The sequence below is a fragment of the Wyeomyia smithii genome, chromosome 1, assembly GCF_029784165.1.
Source record: "Wyeomyia smithii strain HCP4-BCI-WySm-NY-G18 chromosome 1, ASM2978416v1, whole genome shotgun sequence".
NCBI lineage: Eukaryota > Metazoa > Arthropoda > Insecta > Diptera > Culicidae > Wyeomyia > Wyeomyia smithii.
Genome location: NC_073694.1, coordinates 190,217,381 through 190,237,185, shown reverse-complemented (window position 1 = coordinate 190,237,185; position 19,805 = coordinate 190,217,381). Strand labels below are relative to the sequence as shown.

General features: G+C 40.8%; 1 protein-coding gene across 3 annotated transcripts in view; it reads left to right on the top strand.

Moving 5' to 3' along the window:
• LOC129719491 (mucin-2) overlaps window positions 1-9,194 on the top strand; it is an 80,366-nt gene extending 71,172 nt beyond the window's left edge. For 2 of the 3 annotated variants that reach the window (XM_055670905.1, XM_055670957.1), the window contains one exon: window positions 4,657-9,194. In XM_055670905.1, coding sequence (XP_055526880.1) covers window positions 4,657-6,999 — 2,343 coding nt within the window. In that variant the 3' untranslated portion in view covers window positions 7,000-9,194. The remainder of the gene's footprint in view (window positions 1-4,656) is intronic. The other variant, XM_055671008.1, reaches the window with a different exon arrangement.
• Window positions 9,195-19,805: the final 10,611 nt, after the last annotated feature.

Sequence of the window (19,805 nt, the reverse complement as noted above, 5' to 3'; positions counted from 1 at the left end):
TACTGAAGCAGCTGTTACTGAGTGTCTTCAAGCAATAAACAGTGGTGTTTCGACTAGAGAAGTTGCAAGCGCTCCGATGTTCCACGATCCACCGTAATGTTCCGTGCAAGCAGCAAGTGGTCAGGAAAATCACGAAAAGGTAAACGAACTGCATTGACTGCCGCGGAACAGGACTCACTTGTTCGCTGGATAACTCGGATGGCACGTAAAGGATTCTCTATTACGAAAAAAGGGTGCAGTCTACAGTTTATCCAGATCCAGAACTCTCAGTGCGTAATCCGGAGTTAGTCTCATCAGCGGCAGCTACGGTTGAAGAGATGTATTATCAAAACCTGGCCCAAATTAATTTGTTGTGGTCCAAATAAGGAAACGGTGGCCTATTAAAGGAAACTGAAATGATGATTTATTTCTTTTATTATGAGAAAATAGAGGTATTAACTAGTGGTTTTTCATGCAGAAAAGATGCTAAACATGTTACTTCATGTTTATACATAATGAAATACTTAATTCAGTTTAGATATCTACACTTTTTCTTGCAAAATTTGCAGCTACGCTACTAAGTGGTCCATTAAAGGCAATTATATCCTAAATGACGAATTCAACCTGCAGTTCTCCCCCAAAATACAAAGTTTTTGTATCTGCTTCATCAAAAAAAAAAAATCCAGAAGGTTCAAATGGAATAAATAAAAAAAAAGAAATTCAAAATCCAGACGTGATAAGTATCATCAAGTATAACGTGATTTCGGTAGAAAGAATTAAAAGATTTAAATAGGAAAAAAACTGGTAGACACGAACAATATTGAGCTGATCGTTAAAGGAGTGAATATTCCGGAAAAAGTTAAAATTTACGGCTGGTTATTTAAGGCAGAGTTAAACATCTTTCCAATTCGTTAATGCTGAAGATGCTGGAGATATGGTCACAGCACCAAGCTTTGTTCTTCCAAGATGCGATGCGAGAACTGTGGGGAAGGGCATAACCCAAATAAATGCCCAGATCATCAGCAAACAAATGGATAAACTCACTGGAAGAACTACAAGATGAATTGACTAACAATATACAGAGTGCCAACCGAGACCAACTGCTGATTGAGAGCGGACAAACCATTGTTGACACTGACTCGCAGAACCCAAGCAAGAAAAGTCCAAGAATCACCACCAGAATCAACAGTGGAGTGTGAAAAATTCAAAACACCGCAAAACAACATCCAAAGTTTAAGATCCTCTTTCACCAGAGAAGAACTAAGTCAATTTATGTTTTAAAACGAAATCCAGGTTACGCTTTTACAAGAAATTCGGTTTAAAGCAGACGAACCATTCATGCTAAAACACTACTGATTTGAATTCCAATGAAGAAATGCAGGATATGGGGGAGTCGGCATCCTTATTCTTGAGAGCCTTGACTACGAAATAATAAATGTTGGAGGCTCCGTACCGGGCGAATCAATCTTCATTCAAAGGATTCGGTCCGATCACGCTAGTATCGATTTACACCCCCAGACCGTAATACATATCGAGAAATTCGAGACTAACTGGAAACCCTATTCAATTGCTTAGAAAATCTTCCTGGAGAAGTCATCGTGGGAGGCGAAACGCTCACCACAGTGATTGGGGTCCGATGGCTGAGAACAGCGCAAAAGGTATTTTATTGAAAAGCCTAATTGAGAATTTCACTTTCATAATCCTAAATGACGGAAGTCCAACTTGCCTCACCATTCAAATTAGAAACAGCTCTGCCATCGACCTATCCTTGGTCACACCAAGACTTGCAAGAAAAACATCGGAAGCATTCATCTTTCGGTTATCATCGAAATTGATAACACCATTCCTGTCGTTAACAAAACAGCAAGGGCAATTGAAACGTTGAACCAAATGCAACCACAATATATCGACGCCCCCGCTGAAATGCAATCCATTGTTGAGCAACATTTGGAGAAGGCAAGTTTTATAATAAAGAATAAAAAGGCTAAGGTTCTCAGAAATTCACGCCGCTTATCTAGATGAAAGAAAGGCAATACGAATGTACAACAGGAAAAAGTCACTATCTAATTATCTCCACCTTCAAAGAGCAATAGCAAGTCTCAAAAGGCTTATTCAAAAAACCAAAAGATGATAAAATTAGCGAAGATACCTCTAGTAGACAAATGTGGAATATTATAAGAGGCATTGACATGGTTTTTATCAAACCGTTCTCAAGTAAGTCCGAAATTCATGGATTATTACTATGGAAGCAAACTAATATCAGTCACTAAACCTAAAGTGTACACCAGCTCTGATTTGGTAGGCTACGAAATGGGTCTCGCAGATGAAGAGATAATTAGTAATATCAAAAAAAAGAAAACCACTCAGCACCAGGATAAGATGGTGTATCTTATGCCATACTCCTTGAGTAGAATTTAGGAACCCAGCTGAAAATGAGCGAAATGTTGAGCAGAGTTTTCATCTCAGAAAAAATATCAAAACGTTGGAGGGTGTCGCTAGTTAAACCAATTATAAAGTGAAGTAGTAAACAGAATAAAAGAACCCCAGTCGTCAGGTAAACAAATGGTTGGTATTTTTCTGGACATGTCTATGGCATTCGATTCAGTTAACCTCAACACCTTGCTCGGAACAATGACCAAACAGAGGATCCCAGGAAAATTGATACCTTGGCTACACACGTATCTTCACCGAAGAATAGTCACACTTAAAACTAGCGGTGACGTGACTTGTAGAATAAGCTAAAGCTTGCCTCAGGGTTGCCCATTATCACCCATATTCAACTTTTACTCAACTCCTTTACATGAAACCGTAGAAGAAGAAGAAGGATGCCAGCTGATTCAATTTACGGATTACTTTGCACTGCTCGTGGAAGCAAATGACCTAGAACCTTCTGATACCTGAACAAAATTTTACTAAAAGTCGACAGGGCATCAACAATAGGGTGCCAATGGAATTTCCGGCCAGACCACCTCGTCTTCGCCCCTACGGTATTTTTTGATTAACGACGCAACTTCCGGCAGGCACTTCGTACTATAAATTTCCCTGTTCACGGCCAGTACGGACCTTCTCACTGATTGTCAGCCACAGCAGCACCTTCTTTAGGAACTTGGTATGTGAAACGAATTTCACCTCAGAGGTCACTTCCTTCGTGGGTAAAGTAAAATATGGAGTGCCCTGCCAGTCGTTGTCATCCAGGGTGAGATAGGTCTCGGCTTGGACCACCATCATCACGATTCGTCGGAAAAATCGTCGGAAAAATTGACTCGACCATCGAGCAACTCCGAGACCAATGGACGGGACTTCCGCTTTCTGATGTCCATGTTCGCCAGGTACTTTTCAACTGTTTGGCCGGTTGAACAGACCTCCCGATCAAGCGTACTCAGCGATGTAGCCACTTCCCCCTCGGTGTTCCTCTTCAGCATTCTTTGGAGCTTCTTGTCGCTCAGGGTCGTCGGCCGTCCGGAACCGGTCTTTCTTTCGATGCTCTGATTGTAGTCCAGCAGTGCCAAGATGTTGTAGATACCGGAACAAGCGTAACCGGCTTCCCTTTTTCGTACGATGTCTGTTTTCGACGCGACGGGGTAACGTTCTTTGATCACGCACACTTCTGAACGGAGTAGCTTCACTGTTTTCGCCATTATGGTTAGAGTTTGAGTCATTTTTTCTTCTGCTGACTCATGCTACTATGATTGATGCTGCATGGGTAGTTTCGTCAGTGCGTGTAAAGGTAAACTCATGAAAAACCGGCCTTTTTTGAGCATTTTTTTCAATGCTAACGTTAGGCCTCAACAATTTTGTCTTTTCTAAAAAAGTTTCCATTCAAAATTTGAGCCTAATCGAACTTCTGATAAGGTTTCACTTAAAGTCGTGAAAGTCTTACATTTTTGACCAACCTAAAAATGCACAAGAGTAGTTCTTGAAGTTTCAGAAATCGATTTTTTTATAGCAAATCTCTTTAAAATGCATGAAATGTCGAGAACTGAGATGTTGTTTCATAAAATTTGTTTTAAAAACAAAATTTAAATTTCAGAGACATGGGAACTTTTGCGGTGGGAGACTCGAGCTACACCAGAACACACAAGAGACACTCTTAGATCGAACATTTCTTTCATCGATCAAAAAACTATAACTTTGACCGCTTTGAGGCTTTACTTCCCAAAGTCCGAATGAGCTCAAATTTGGCATGGGAAATTTTAACGAGAAAACAAAACTTTAGAACTCTATCGTAAATAAAATTCAGAACTCTATCGTAAATGGAACAATGAAAAAAATAATCCTTTTCTCTGAGTAACTTTACAACTGTACATAAGTCTGTAGGTTTATAAACTCTCGCTCAACGATATCCATAAAAAAATCTGTCGCTCGCAACAGTACTTTTTTTTTGGTTTTGTTCGATAGTTCCGTGGACATGGATATTTTCCGAGTGGGTACTACTATCCATACTACCCACATGAAATGCCGGCCCTGACCTGGCGTACAGGGCATGACCAAACAACGTGCTCTATGTCGTGATAACCTTCACCACAGGCACAGATATTACTTTCCCCGAGCCCAACACGACGAAGATGCTACTTTTTTTTGTTCCCCAGTATTACTTGTATCCTGGTTCGTTACCATTTTAAAGTACTTTTCGCATTCTTAAAACAACATTCTAAACATTGTTCTTCTCATTTACAGCGCCACGTACGGACAACCGAACTGATGATGGTGGATCGTATGCTCATCTCCGACGTAAAAGAGGAAATCCTCCAGATGCAGTTGAATATCAACGAGCTTTTGAATCCAACAATGCCGGAACTGCCGCTGAACGTGGATTCCCAGCATCCAGATTTGTGGTATCAACAGCAGCAAACGCATGCAAGCGGAGAAGAAAGTAAGATTAAAAAAGAAGATCTGCCCTACGCAAGTTCTTCCTTGGTGCCCACTCCCGGTATGGATCCGTCATTGGTAGGCTGTCCGGCGGTTATCAAAGAAGAAAACATAAAAACGGAAGGTAACGCAACGGAAGATCTGGTAGCTTATCGGCATCATCCACAGCTGAATGCTTCTTCGCTGAGATCTGGCGCATTACAATCCTCGTCGGATGTACTGAAAAAAGAGCTCGATAGTTTCGACGATATCGAAAGTGAGATTACTCCCAGTTTTATTATGAAAAAATGTGATAGCGTAAAAGCGCCCCAACCCCAGACTCAACCGCCTTCGCTGAGTTATTTTAATCACGTTAGCCAAGATCAATGCTCAACAAGTGGACCCAGCGGCACGAAAGACGAAGTCGCCAGCAAGCCTAGTGAACCGTATGACGAGTGGCTATGCATTCAGAAAGAACTGAACTATCTTACTGATGAGCGAAGAGGTGGAAATATTTCTAAGAGCGTTAAAAGTCCGGAAGAGGAGATAATTGAAAAGCAGTTGGATGATCTTTTCAATCCCAGTAGTGAGGAAAAGGATAGTGACGGTGTAAGTCGAACTCAGGTGGATTCCCCGTTAGCCGATTTTTTCAACTCCCAGCAACAAGATTCCGGAGTAGGGGGAAGTGCTGGTGGATCCAGTGGTGTGCCATCCGATAAGTCGGTGGAAAATCGATTAGAAGCTTTGTTCGGTGGGACGCCACTTCATAACAGAAGTTCTGAAGATAATTCACCGGAGGGAGTGGTGGAGAAGCAGGATGATTTGATAGAAACACGGTTGGAAGCATTGTTTCAGAGTGGTGAAAGCGCATTGGATAATGCGAGCTTTCTGCATAAGACGAGCAATTTCGAAATGATTCAAGTGCAACTTAGCCAGAAACGTCACTGGACTACATCGAACGACTGTGACTGGAACGATGGGGAAAATTCTAGCAAGAGACAGTGCTTACCCGATCATAATAATAGACAGCAAGATAATGACCATCGTTGGCTGTTGGATTGCGCCCAGACTCAGAATCAACAGCTTCCGGATCATGTAACAGGAGGCATTAGGTGTTCAACACAGAATCAGCAGAGTAATACAATCTCCGCAGGTAACAATCATCTTCTTAATGATAACGGTGGTGGTACTCGACACGGCTCTAACACTAACACTAATAGTAACGGCAGCACTACTAACCCGAAACGCACTTCCTGGAATGGCGACATTCTACTCGCTTCGGCAACCGGCGATTTAGATATGCTTGATACTAACCTCAGCCTCAGTCTGAATAACATTAACAGCATGTGTGGGTCGGTGGGAATGATGGGTACCGATATTCCTTCGGCGCACCATGATTCACTACCGGATCACAAATCATCCAAAAATTGTTTCCCTTCTCCAGTTCTAGGGGGAGAAAACTGCGATGACACTAATCTGATTGATCTTGGCAATACCGGTGGTGGTCTTAATAGCTCTAGTCATGTACACAGTCACAGCGGAAAACTAAATTACCTTGATCGTGATCTTCTAGGATTGGACGGACCACATGATGGTTCTGGCAAAAGTCATCCTCACCACCAGGTGTCATCCACGCAAGCGACATCGAACGAGCTGCAGCATCAGTTGAACCATATCAATTTCGATGCTAGCGGTCACCCAGGGTTGAACTTTGAAGAGGACATCAGTCGACAGGTTCAAAATGCCATCGATTCCATTCTAAACCTACAGAGCAACGAAACCGAAGCTGCCCTGCACTTTCCATTGGATCAATCGTTCTTGGTTGACAGTCCGCAATCTGCCGCTATGCAACGACCTCCATCGTCGACTAAACGACGATACCATTTGATTAATCGGCTCGATGATATTAGCGATTGTCTCAGCTCGGCAATTGAGGACGGTTCTGAGAACGCATCCGGTCACCATTCCCATCACAACAATCATCTGAACCACGTGCAAGTACATCATGCTCAAACGCAGCTGCATCATCATCACCAGACAACCCTTTCCTACCATCATCACAGTCAAGCTAACACGGTAGGAACAGGTGCTGCTGGACCAGGAGCGATGGACAGTAGTGGCGAAAACAGCGGGGCTGGTGATCCACCGGTTAAAACTATCATCAAATCCTGACAACTTCCGGCTGTCGTTGCGGCAAGTCAAGGGCTGTTCCCGGCACTGGTGGTGGGTGCCACGACGGAAGTAACGGCAACTACAGCAGCAGTGTAGGTAGCAGGTCAATAGACTGGAATGGAGTAGGACGCGAAACAAGCGGAATGACCTTCAGGGACGGATAAGTTTGCGGCGGGTCTGTAAATTTTTTTTTTGAGTTCTATAATCCACTGTGGGTCTTGAAAAACTTTTCTTTATTTTCCTAACTGTTTTCGAATGACATAAGGGTAAAACCATGATATGATAGGGCTATCGTGATACCCTTGTTTGTTTGTTATCAATGTGTAGAAATTGTGTATTTTTTAAAAAATTGCAAATTTTGTAGCAGTTCAAGATGAGATTGAGAACACCAGTTTTAAAAAAATCTGCAGATGACGTTGTTTTGTCTTAGTTAGACGCATTAGGAGACTAAAAGTCGGATATAGTTTTGAAACAAATGAATTTGTAATTTCGATACTGGATCTTTGTCATTTACAAGTAACAAAAAAAATGAAAATAATTGAAGCTATGCAATATTGCGAATAAATATTCAACTAATTTTGCTTGTTCACATAATTTTTTTTTGAATGTTTGAATGTCAAAAATACTTTTACTAAAAAATGTCTTGTTTTTATAAAATTGAGCGCTTCTTATGGACTTTTTGTCATTTTATTTTGTTATGAATTTCCGGTACGGAATTATTCGAATAAGCGAGTACTTTTATGTTCAACCCTCAAACGCGATCCATCTAACAGTGCAGCGGAATTCGATTCTACACAACCTAGGTATTTACCCTGTATTTTCCGAGATAATTGCATTGCACAGTCAGTAGGGAATTGTTGGCCGAACTTACCCTGATAAAATGCTATTAACCAAAATATGACATACCTGCAGAAATGCTATACTTCCTATGTTTCCTTAAACCCCGCACCAACTAACTACCATCAGCCAGGAGGAGGGCGTTAACATCAAAACGAATGACTGTACGTATAGTAACTAGTGTTTAAGACCTTCAACCTAAATGAATAAAAAGACCCACAAAAATACCGAACCTCGTCCAATAATGGCATGCCATGTAAATATATCCCACAAGCTGCAGTTTGATCGTTTTTTCAAAGCAGCCACAAATAGGAGAGCTACTCGAACAAGAACACCTCCCATTCAGGAGGTAATTCAATCAGATCATAAGACAAAGTACGAAAAACTACACACGGATAAGAACTTACTCAACAACACGTGGAAAAAATCAATCAAAGCGGGTAGCATAATGGAGCTACATATAACCTACATAAATTGTAAATTTTAAGAACTTCTAGTTTTTAAGAGTGAAACGTTAGCAGTATCGATAGATGAGAACGTCACGTTTTAAATCTTTCAGTTGAAGGTTTTAAGGCAAGCGCACTGATGGTAGTAAACTAACAAAAATTACTAAAGAGTGAAATTAAGACATGATTAAGAGAGTTTACAATTGCGTCGTGGTCGTATTGATGCCACGTGGGTTCCAACGTAATACAAAAAAAAACTTTGAGTTTATAAAGACTTTTTGCTCTATCTCTCTGGATTGAAGCGAAAGAGGAGGCAGTGACAACAAACTAATGTAATTTCTAGAGATTCTATAAGAGTGAAATCGATATTATATAAGTAGATAATTTAGTTTTTTGTATTATTTTAAATACTGAATTTATTTAATATTTATATGATGGAAGCACTCCGGAAAGCAAAACAAATTCACAATACAACAAACCGTACGGAGTCCGGGAATGGTTGATTATGTTTGCCCTTTGTTTTCAACATAACCAACCAAATGAAGAACGCACTCCAAGAGTTACGTTCAACAATCTAACAATAATCGGGGTTAGCAGCTTGCAAACGGGCAGTGTACATAGAATTGAAAGTTTAACTAGTAAAATTGATTGATCTACATTATCAGTGCTCTCCCGCTGAATGTGTGGGACCTTATGTTCCGGGAGCATCTTCTGTGCTTATTGGTTCGTATTACTTTTTTCGTCCAAATTAGAATATATATTGTATATTGAGGTGAATTAAGCGATCAAGTAAGATTCGAGGGGTCAACAAAGCACAGCTTCGGAAAACCATTGATCAATGTATAAAGAGAAAACTGTTTAACGAAAATTGAAAATAATTATAAAATAATAATAAAACAGATTTTTATTCAATGTTGTGACAGTGCGGTCGTAAATCCGAATGCCTTGAAAGTTTGCAGTGCTGAGAAGAAAAAAAACACTTTTACTTAGATGACATGGTTTTTCGGCGTGATTAAGTTAGCGTTAAACGGAGTTTTTGTTTTGAGTGACTTTCATTGTGTTAGGAACTCCGTTTTCATTAGAGATGAATCCCGCGTAGTAGGTTTGCCGAAAAGGACAAGGTTTACAATTACTTCAACACATTACCCTTTTGATAGAATTAGGTCTTTTTTTTATTAATTTATTCAATCTAGACTTTCAGTAGAGAATATTTTACAACCTAGCTTTCCGGACTCATATGAAAAATGCAGAACGAGTAATTAAGATCATCATAAGACGAAACCACATGAGATCCTATGACGAGAAGGAAACGTTCTACGCGCAGCTGGAACAAGTGCATGAAGGTTGCTCTAGGAGAGACATGAACGGTCAGGTATAGGACACGAGGCAATATACAGACCGGTGGTTAAGCCGGGCAGCCTTCGCGTCGTATCGAACGACAACGGTCAACGGTTCATAAACTTAGCAGTTTCACGTGGTATGGTAGTCCGAAGCACCTTCTTCCCACGTAAAGATATCTACAGAGCTTGGAGACTGGAAATCACCCGACCAATCTACAGAAAACCCTAATCGAGCACGTTCTAATCGACGGGTGATTCTTCTCCGAAAGCACGCATCAAAGTCGAACGACACGACCTGACGGAATCTCATAGTTGCCCGAAAATATGCGCAACAGCTGGAAGAGGTACTAACAACGGAGGGCAACTTGGCGCAGACTCTCTTGAAGATGGCTGGAGAAATATACGATCCGCCATAAGTAACACGGCTATAGCGGCACTAGGTACAGCCTCCCCAAATCAGCAAAATGACTGGTTTGGCGGCGAATGTAAGCTGTTAGTGGAGAAGAAAGCAGCACGGGAGTAGAGAATGCGGCTGCACCGTACGAGAGCGTATGTGGAACGATATAAAGGAAGGAAATTTCCTGTCGAGCGAGTGTGAAGTGATCAGAAGGTGGAAACAGTACTACGACGAAGGTGGAACGGCAATTAATCTAGGAGTACGTGCGGATGACGACAGGTTCCCGGTCCCAAGCCTCCAGGAGATCGAGGAGAAAATCGGTAGGCTAAGCCCTGCCTAAAAGGTAACTTTGTAAAGAAAAGTCCTGGAGATATATGACCCTTGGCAAAAATGTGTGTTTTGTGTGTCCTAACAATTGCTCCGAACAACACTTTCGTGTAAAATGCAACTAACAAAAGTTAAGTACAAAAAACTAACTTTTAAGTAAGTTCCATGTAATATCAAATAAATTTCTTTTTGAGCGTCTTAGTAGAATGGAATTGAATATTGAGAATAGGTTATGTTTCCATTTAATTCTACTACAAAAAATCGAATACTGTCCACATAAGCACTGATGATGGTTGCATGTAGCAGCCGAAATACGTATCTGCGGACGGTATTCGATTTTTTGTAGTAGAATTGAACGGAAACATAACCTATTCTCAATATTCCATGTAATATACTTTATAACTTTGTACCGAAAGAAGATAGGATTTTCATTTGTTCAACAAAGTTTCATATTTTTGAATCTTCTACAACTTTGCTGAACAAACTATTCTTCTATCTCTTAACACAAAAAAGTTATTTTTTTTTATTTCCAGTGTAGTAAACTTTTCATACTTTTTGACAATTTGCGATTATGCGGGTCATTCATACAAACAATTGTTCCGTAGACACTAGAATGAGGGTAAAAGTATAGAAAAAAGTATGAGGGTAAAAGTATAGACACTATATTTAGTGTCTATAGGCAAAAGGCGCTATAAAATTAAGTTCCACTTTTTGCCTTATTGGACCACTGTGCAGTAGTGCCGTGAAAGCAGAAAGGGGAGTCAGTTTCGTGCTTATAGGGAAACAGATGAAGCGTGTCAATAGATGGAGGCCGATCATTGACCGTATATGCGTGTTGAGAATTAAGGGCAAATTTTTTAACTAAAGCCTAATAAATGTGTACGCATCGACTAACGATAAACCCGGTGAGAGAAGAAGGAGTTTTATGAGCTCCTGGAAAAGACGTACAATGAGTGATCGTCAACGGGGATGCAAGTGCGCAGGTCGGACAGGAGAACCTCTTCCGCCCCGTGATTGGTAGAGAAAGCCTCCACTCTACTAAGAACGACAACGGCCTGAGGCTTGTTAAAATCGATGCAGCCAGACGTATAGCTATCTGTAGCACTTATTTTGCACGCCAGAATATACGCAAGCACACCTGGAGGCACCCGAATGGAGAGGCCTGCTCTTAGATCGACCATGTTCTGACGTTACAGACGTAAGATCGTTTAGAGGACCAAACTTTGACTCGGATCATTATCTCGTGGTACCCAAGATTCATTAAAATCCATGACTACAAGGGGGATACAGTTGAACATCCAGCGGCTATCAACTGGAGAAGTGGCTACATAGTACCTGCAGAAGGCTGATGAGTGGACCGAGGATCAAGTTGGAGGTAACCTGAATGAACAGTGAAGGCATATCCACAGTACAATCAGCATTACAGCGAGAGAAGTGTTGGGCACATCTGCGGCAGCCACGTCCAATGAGTGGTTTGACGCTAAGTGCCAGTGATTGACGGATGAAAAGAACCGCGCCAGAGTTTACATGTCAACCACGTTTGTGACTCGTCAGAGTGTAGGAAGACACCGAGAAGCTAGAGCTGCCGAAAAAAGACTTCGGTGCTTATTACGGGAGTCACTTCACGGTGAAATATATTTCACTCTCACGCTCACTTCACTTTTTGAGACCTATTCCCGATTCCACCTCAAGTGAGGTGACAAAAATCACCTCCGTAAAGTGAGATTGCCAGTGGAGTGAAATTGAGAATAGGACAAGTGATATGTGGGAGTTCCCCAGCTAAAAAAATTCTAAGTCCCGGAAAGTCGATTGAGCTGAAATTTTGTAAGAGGACATTTTTCGACGAGAGGAAACTTTTGGGCCCTACCACTAAACGAAATTCGAAAGTCAATTTTTCCCTTACGTTCCATTGGCCGCAGCTCAAAAATTTTTAAGTCCCAGAGAGCCGATTTTTTTCGAGAAAAAAAGGATTCGCCATGTTACTGGAAAATAAATCCCATACATATTACCGCTGATAATAAATCAATTGATTTTTAAACTTCCCTGGTGCTTATTACGGGAGTCACTTCACGGTGAAAACAGAGTGAAGTGAACAAAATCCTATTACGGGACTCACGTAAGTGAGAAAAACGTCGCGAAGTGACATCTGCCGTGGAATCTGGGTTATTATGAGAGTCATATCAGTGAAGTGAGAACGGAAAAAGCGACGTTTCGCGTGGAATCATTTCACGACCATTTTGAACGGTGAAATGATTCCAAGAAGATGCCATAAGTCTTAAAGTTGATTGATTTGTGATCTAATGGTAAATATTGGATTTATTCTTCAGTAACGAAACGAATCAGAATTTGATCCGTGCTTTAAAGCGGTCGAATTTTCATTTTTTTGCCCGATGAAAAAAATGCAAACTAGTTCAGGAAATTTTCGATACCGAAAAAAACATTTTTTTGATGCCGAATGTTTTAGAAATGCAGAATACGTTAAGATCTGGTGTTATCTAAAAAAACGGAAAAAACGACTTTTTGGGACTTAGGTTTTTGAGCTGGGAAACAATCTCATTTCACTTGTCCTATTCTCAATTTCACTTCACTGTCAATCTCACTCCACGGAGGTGATTTTTGTCACCTCACTTGAGGTGGAATCGGGAATAGATCTAAAAAAGTAAAGTGAGCGTGAGAGTTAAATATATTTCACCGTGCAGTGACTCCCGTAATAAGCACCATGGTCGTGGAATAATTCCACGCGAAACGTCGCTTTTTTCGTTTTCACTTCACTTATAGGACACTCATAATAGCCCAGATTTCACGGCAGATGTCACTTTGCGACGTTTTTCTCACTTACGTGAGTCCCGTAATAGGACTTTATTCACTTCACTCTGATTTCACCGTGAAGTGACTCCCGTAATGAGCACCTTCATCGCCGGAAGATACAACAACATTGGGAGTGTATTCTTGCGAAGGCGGAAGGTTGCTTCTCTAGGTATGATTCGAGAAGCTTCTACAAGAAGATAAATGGAGTCAGGAACCGGAACGTGTCAGCCCCTGTCATGTGCAACGATAGGGAGGGGAACCTGATTACCGATAGAACGGAGGTGAGCAGGCATTGGAAGGAACACTTTAGTGTGCTGTTGAGTGGTGAAGGAAACAGCGTAGTCGAATGGAGCAGGATGGTGATTGAGGATGATGGCAGAACTGTGGACCCACTGTTCATTGACGAGCTGAAGAACAGCAAGGCAGCTGGTCAAGACGACATTTCACCCAAACTTTTCAAAGTCGGGAGCTACAGGTGTATCGTGCTTTACACCGGGTCATGCTGAGAGTATGGTCCGATGAAGAATTACCCTCGGACTGGTTGGGTGCAGATTAGGGTGTCCCAGAATAACGTTTTGTCAGATATTCTGGGGGCTCAACCGGAAAATGATTGGTTATGGTGTAACAAAAAATCTTTTGTATGGCGACAACACTGGATAATGTTTAGTCGTTGTGCTAATTTGAGTTTTATGAAAAAAATCAATTTTTCATGTTTTTTTATTTTAAATTGATTTTATCTCTTAAAAATCCTGTAAAACCGAACCAAATTTTTTTTTGCGCATCCTCCGGAATCCAAACTAACAGAAAAAAAATTGTTTCGGCATGTTGTGGCTCGAAATTCAATGTTACAAATTTTTTAACTCTTCTGAAAATTTTTAATTTTGGTGTTTTCTGAAATTAAACCTTTAAAAAGCGGACCAAACTTTACGCTAGCAACCATACTATACCACATAAAGATGGAAAATTTTATGGAGAAAATCTTCCTAGAAGACACAAAAATCCTATCTTGAATCGTTGTTGAGCTATTCGAGTTTTTCTATGGAAAGAATATCGTAAAATAGGAAAATCTCTAGTGTGTGCAACATCGAGCCAACTTATCAACGAAAACGTCGTATAACCATCGCCTACTTAGTTTGATTTTTATGTCAGACAGGATTTTATAGTGGATAAGTGAGCCCAGTTCTCAGTACTATTTATTCGAATCCTCTGTTTTTATTATTTTTATATGAAGTAACTCTCAGATGCAGTGAATCAACTTTTCAAGTTCACAAATCAATAAAAATATCATCCATCCAATTGTTCGATTATTTTAGCTGTTTATTTACGTTATAAATGAATTATTATTAACATTATTTAAATAGTCAACAACAGATGCCTTGACCGAGTTATTTTGATATTTACGGTTTTTAGCCACGGTTAACAAAAGTTGACCCTTTTTTTTATTGGTAGATGGCCCGAAATCATTTATGTCTCCTGCCAGCCCTAGTGCTCGTTCTGGGGGATCGTTTACTACACACAAATTCTCGCATTTTTCTTTAATTTTCATTAGCGAACCTATACATTAGAGAAATGACAAGACACTCACCGTTAAGGCAACTGTCAACATCAAAACGGATAACGGCAATGCAAAATGATACAACTCGCCCGTTTTGATGTTGACAGTTGCCTTAACGGTGAGTGTCTTGTCATTTCTCTAATGTATAGGTTCGCTAATTTTCATGTACTCAATATTATTGCTCCAATTCTCAGGGTCTTCTTTAAGTAGGGCGTTTACCTCTTCTTTTAAAATTTCGAAAAACTGGAGCGACTGGTCAGCGACAAAATCGTCGAACTGAAATTCCGGTTTGAAGTTTTTCACTCTAAACGTATTCTTACCATCACTCGGTTTAGATAAATTTATGAGCATTTTTCGCTTTACATCATTACTGACCGCGTCGTCGAAAAATGCCAGGCAAATATTAATCTCCGATAGATACCATAGGTGGTTTGTGATTTTATTATATGCAACAATATCAGTACTCTCAGAAACAGATTTTATTTTTATTCTCACGAAGCTTAATACCTTTTGTTCAGAAGGCTGATTTATCTTGGATAATTTCTTTCGGGAATCGCCTGTTAAAATGTCTTGCGACATCGTTCAGGCTTCAAGGAACGGAATAAACACTGGTTAATATGCAGCGCCTACTATGTATATTGATACAGATTCGAACAAACTAATGTCGCTAAGCAGTCGTAGTCAAGAATGATTCACTCGATGTTGTATACACTGAAGATTCTTCTATTTTACGATATTCTTTCCATAATAAAACTCGAATAGCTCAACAACGATTCAAGATAGGATTTTTGTGTCTTCTAGGAAGTTGTTCCTCATAAAATTTTCCATTTTTGTGTGGTATAGTATGGTTGTTAGCGTACAGTTTGGTCCGCTTTTTAAAGGTTTAATTTCAGAAAACACCAAAATTAGGAATTTTCAGGAGAGCTAAAATTATTTATAATAATGAAATTAAAGCAAGAACTAGCCGAAATATTTTTTTTCTTTTAGTTTGGACTCCGTAGAATGTGCAAAAAATATGCTTGAGTTCGGTTTTACAGGATTTTTACGTGATAAAATTAATTTAAAATAAAAAAAACATGAAAAATTGATTTTTTTCATAAAACTCAAATTAGCACAACGACTAAACATTATCCAGAGTTGTCGCCATACGAAAGTTTTTTTGCTACACCATACCCAATCATTTTCCGGTAGAGCCCCCAGACTTTTTGACGAAACGTTATTTTAGGACACCCTAGTGCAGATGGAAGATGAGACATGGAGACGATGAACGAACCACGAGTTGCATCAGTCGCTGGGGGAATCCACCATAGTCCATACGGTTAAAATCGGAAGGCTACGATGGGCTGGGCACGTCGCAAGGATGCCGGAGGGAAGTCCAGTCAAAATCGTTCTGGATAACTAAATAGGAACGCGGCGTCGTGGCGCGCAACGTGTACGAAGGATCGACCAGGTGGAATGAAAACGAGCAGCCGTGGATCGGGTACAATGGCGTCGGCTCTCAGTACAGCAAAGGCCTCCGTCTCATTAGTAGGTAAGTTTGGGTAGGTTCAATAGCGATCTAAATCCGAGCGATTGTCAGTAAGCATAAATATAAACCCTAGGCATCGATTTCACCAGGGCCGGCGTCATATTATTTTCCCGAATGGGTAGTAAGGAATAGGGAAGGTTCATGGGCAACAAAGGCGTTGTTGGGGCGCGGAGGGGGGGGGGGTAGTGTTACCTACTTATACCTGAACATAGTTCTTTGAAAAATCGACAGTGCATCAACAATAGGGTGCCAATGGAATGTCTAAGAAAAATTAGATTTTCGTTCAGTAGTAATTTTTGCATTGAATGGGACTTTTTCCGGATGATGATAGAAAAAAAAACTAAGACAGATAATTGAGTTAGATGAATTTCCTTGCGAGTGGTCTTCCGGAAGTTTACTGATACATTCGCCATGGTGGACGAAAACATGTATGTAGGCATGTTTTTGAATTTTTTCTATGTTTTATTTATCAATTCCTTCTTAACTTTCGCGGCAAAGTTGTTGGAGTAGGTCTTACGCTTCAGGTTTGCCCAGAAACTCAGGATGAACGCAGCTGGGGGACATTGGGCGGGTTGGCCGACCTAGGTACCACATCGATTTTCAGCCGCTCCATCTCCGGCAACGATTGCTTCGAGTAGTCCCGTTCACGGGCAGTACGGAGCGAAAGATGAGCGGTTTTGACATCCCCTTCTCGCTGATTGTCAGCCACAGTAGGACCTTTTCAGGAAACTTGGTGTGTGAAATGAACTTCACCTCAGAGCTCACTTCCTTCGTGAGGGTAGTAAAATACGAAATGCTCTGCCAGTCGTTGTCATCCTGGATTAGATGGGTCTCAACGTACGTCGCGATTCGCTGGAAAAAATTACTTGATTATCTTATTCAGCCGCTGCCGCTGCTTCATTGCCTACAGCTCCGAGACCAGTGGACGGGACTGCCGCTTCCTGACATGTACATCCATGTTCGCCAGGTACTTTTTCACTGTTTGGCCGACTGCACCGACATCCCGATCAAGCGTACACAGCGATGTACCCACTTTTCCCTCGGTCTGTCGCTTCAGCATTTTTTTGGAGCTCCTTGTCGCTCAGGGTCATCGGCCGTCCGGAACCAGGCTTTTTTCGATGCTCTGATTGTAGTCAATTAGTGTCAAAATATTGTAGATACCGGAACAGGCGTATCCGGTGTCTTTTCTCCGTACGATATCCGTTTTTGACGCGGCGGGATAACGTTCTTTGAGCGCGCCCACTTCTGAACGGAGTAGTTTCATTGTTTCAGCCGTCACGGTAAGAATTCGAGTCAAAATTCTTCTGCTAACTAATGGGTTACCTTGATTGATGCTGCGTGGGTAGTTTCGTCAGTATGTGTAAAGGTAAACCCATGAAAATTGGGCAATTTGTGAGCATTTTTTAATGCAAACGTTAGGGCCTAACAGTTTTGTCTTCTCGAAAAAAAGTCTCCATCCAAAAATTTGAGCTTAATCGAACTTCTGATAAAATTTCACTTACAATCTTACTTTTTTGACCAACGAAAAAATGCACAAGGGTAGTTATTGTAGTTTTCAAAATCAAGATTTTTCCGATGGCAAATCTTTTAGAAACGCACGAAATGTCCAGATCTGATGTTATCTCAATTGTCCGAAAAAAAAAATCAACTTCCAGGGACATGAAAACTTTTGCACCGGGAGACTCGAGATACACCAGAACGCACAAGAGACTCTCCCAGCCCGAACATTTTTTTCATCAATCAAAAAACTGAAACTTTTACCGCTTTAAGGCTCTACTTCCCGGAATCCGATTGAGCTCAAATTTGGTATGGGAATTTTTTACGAGAAGACAAAACTTTAGAACCCTATCGTAAACGAAATTCGAAAAGTCGATTTCCATTGAAACCATAATTAACGGTCGAAAAATGGTGAAAATAAAAACTATTCAGGTTGGTGCAAAATACAAAATATTTTAAATCTAAGGCTTAAAAATTGTAATTGCTGTAGCTTTGTAACCTCAATTTTATGTTTCGAACAAAAAAAAAACTTTTCTTTTGGTTTTGTTCGATAGTTCCGTGTGGGTAAGTACCCACAGGAATATTTTCCGAGTGGGTACTACTACCCATACTACCCACATGAACCGCCGGCCCTGGATTTCACTTTGAAGCACGTACCGATAAATATGGCTTAAGCCTCAAATCGTCCCTGTACAGAGTTTGCCTTCAAAAAAACCGAAACCGGGGCATTCCACTACTCTTCAATTGCTCAGAGTAACTTATATGTAACCATCCTCTATTCAACTGGAGCTGCTACCTAGATTCGACTTCCTAACATTCGACGAAGGTTTGGTTGCGAAATTTGTTAACTGTCAATTGTCTAATTTCTATAATCAAAATTTTAAAAAAATTTAGCTGATCGAACTTTCGAACAAAGGTTATCTAGTCCTGTACAAAACCCCTAAAACTCGATTGATATTTTTTTGCACATAATTTGCTTCAATTTGCTTTCAATGTGGAAAGTGTGTTATACGAGATGTCATTGTCCTCTCATTAACAGAAATTCACAAACGACCGATCTGGTCAAGTTATTGGTAGAAGGACGCTCCAAAGGATAAAGGTACACGCGAATTACACAGATCACAGAACAATGCTTCAGCAATCAGGAAATAATTATTATTGGTAAGCCTATCAATTTCATCTAAAATAAGCGAAGCTGTTAAAATTATTCTTTTTATAAGGTTTTTCAAGGTAATTACCTATTTCCATTTTGATTACCCTAGAGCCCAGGATATATTACCGGGCGAGCTCGTGCAGTGATTGTTCGAACTGAACCTATGCATTTCCAATGAGTTTCCGAATGGCTTTGATCCGGATGAAGGTCAGGGCCAACCTTTATCTCTCTGTCATGTAGGCGTCATAAGAACGGAGATGACTGCAACATTCGCGAGCCAGTAAAACTAGTTGAAACCGCTAGTTCTGTTATTTCCATAGGACGATAACTGCAGCCGAGGTCTTTCGTCTATCTGCTGGTTAGTTTAGGTTCTTGATCGTTTTTTTTATCGTGCCTGTGATCCGTGATTGCCTTTCGAATTAGTACGTCATCGACTCCGAGTTAGAGTACGAGTTCGAGCCGAACGCGAGATCGCGTAACGCTACACCACGAGCGCGCGCCAGGCGGTAAACGTGAACTCGAGGAAACTCGGAAATAGCCAATGCTTCACGTGCTCATGTGCGTAATGTTTGGAAACAACAACGACGAGTTTGGAGGCGTTTGGAGACAGGTTCCGTTGGTGCTATTACCTACTTATTGCCTGTTTTGCTCGCCTGACTCATGCAGCATGGGAGGATCGCGGATCGCACCGAACAGTGTAACAAAGTTTCGATTGAATGGTTTCGAAACATGCTCATGTCTAGTTTATACTAAATAACGTTTTGATATTTTATAGACCCGAAGCCAGCCTCAATAACTCACTGTTCGGAAGCTTGTGTCAGAGACCGCTAGACTGGTTGGTATTGAAAGTAAAGTGGATCTCGTGTCGTGTGCCTTCTTCCCCGGTTTCCTCAGCAGCGGCGCCGCGTTGTTGAGCCA